Source organism: Psammomys obesus, unplaced genomic scaffold, assembly GCF_907164565.1.
Source record: "Psammomys obesus unplaced genomic scaffold, mPsaObe1.curated_primary_1811, whole genome shotgun sequence".
Lineage (NCBI taxonomy): Eukaryota > Metazoa > Chordata > Mammalia > Rodentia > Muridae > Psammomys > Psammomys obesus.
The window spans coordinates 376875-378165 of NW_026596427.1; the positions used below are offsets into that span (position 1 = coordinate 376875).

Sequence of the window (1291 nt, forward strand, 5' to 3'; positions counted from 1 at the left end):
TGAACTTGGACTTAGAACGTCCCTTGGCTTTGCCCTTACTGCCAGGCTTAACTGCAGCTTCAGCTTTGGCTTTCTCTTCTTCTTCAATCAAGGCCTGCTCATAAGATGAGTGAACACTGGGTATGGTTTTACTGATCTTATCTAAGAAGTCTGTCACTCTCTTCTTGCTGCATTCACAATAGGCTCTTGGACCCCAAAGGAACTGATAGCATACAGGATCGGTGCCAGGAACCTGACGGTATTCTAGGTACTTTTCCTCCACTAGGTCTTCAGTGATAAGCTTCCTGACATCCCCAAAGATGAGGTGTGGGACTCCATCATTGATTCCTAACATATTCAGGAAGCGCCAGACCTCCTCCTCTGCGGCACAGTAGCCATTTATGTAGATCACGCTTAGGAGAGGAATCAGAATGCCCCTGTTGGGAACACCCAATGTATTGCTCCCACTTCCATCATCTTGGAAATCTAGCTTGCTGACAAGCACATAGGATTGACCATGGGGCCGGTCTTCTTTCATCTCAATGCCATAAACCATATCCAATCGATAGGCAGCTTTCTTAAGCATCTCAGGAAAGTGCTCCTTGAACCTTTTGTTGATAACTCTCAGCATTTCTCCCCTTTTTGCAGGCTGTTTAATTTTGTACTTGCAGAGCATGTACTCCACCAGCATTCCTGTCTTCCTTGATAAAAGATCCATCTGTTTGGCTCCAGTGGAGAGTGGGGCCCTAGAAGAACTACCGTTTTCCTCTTCTTGCACCTTTGCACCTTTACCAGACATTTCGCGACCCAAGCCTGTACCAGCAGTGGCAGTGGGTGCTTTGCCCTGTGGGAAGCCAGCAACAGAAGTGCTTGACCCAGCATCTCCTGAAGACTCTCCTTTCTCTACTGCCTTTGCCTGAGCATCATTTGGCTTCTGGGTCTCATCTTGGGTCTGGCGACGTTTCTCACGAGCACGGGCCTTACTCTTTTTTCCTCTGGGCATGATAGCTGTGGATCAAAAAAACAGAAAACAGTAGTTTGCAAATAGAGCAGGTGTTCTTGTGACTTGGGTCAGAAAAATAATACTCTATAAGCACTTTTGCAGACTGCAAGTTTTCTGACTTTCTGTAATATTTCTTTCCCATATTTTGAGGAGAACATGGCTGTGAGCATACAATCAACTTCTCAACATCTTCCAGTCACTATGATTTACAGAGGTATCTGGGTACCCTCAATTCTACCTAGAACTGCTGTATTCTCCTTACCCCATGAAAATGCCTAGGGGCTGGGATAAGAGCTTCAGAGAGTTCAG

At 46.0% G+C, this 1291-nt stretch overlaps 1 protein-coding gene across 1 annotated transcript in view; it reads right to left on the minus strand.

Annotated features, from left to right (window-relative positions):
* LOC129669516 (melanoma-associated antigen B2-like) overlaps positions 1-982 on the minus strand; it is a 28687-nt gene extending 27705 nt beyond the window's left edge. The window contains exon 1 of the mRNA XM_055597799.1: positions 6-982. Coding sequence (XP_055453774.1) covers positions 6-982 — 977 coding nt within the window. The remainder of the gene's footprint in view (positions 1-5) is intronic.
* Positions 983-1291: the final 309 nt, after the last annotated feature.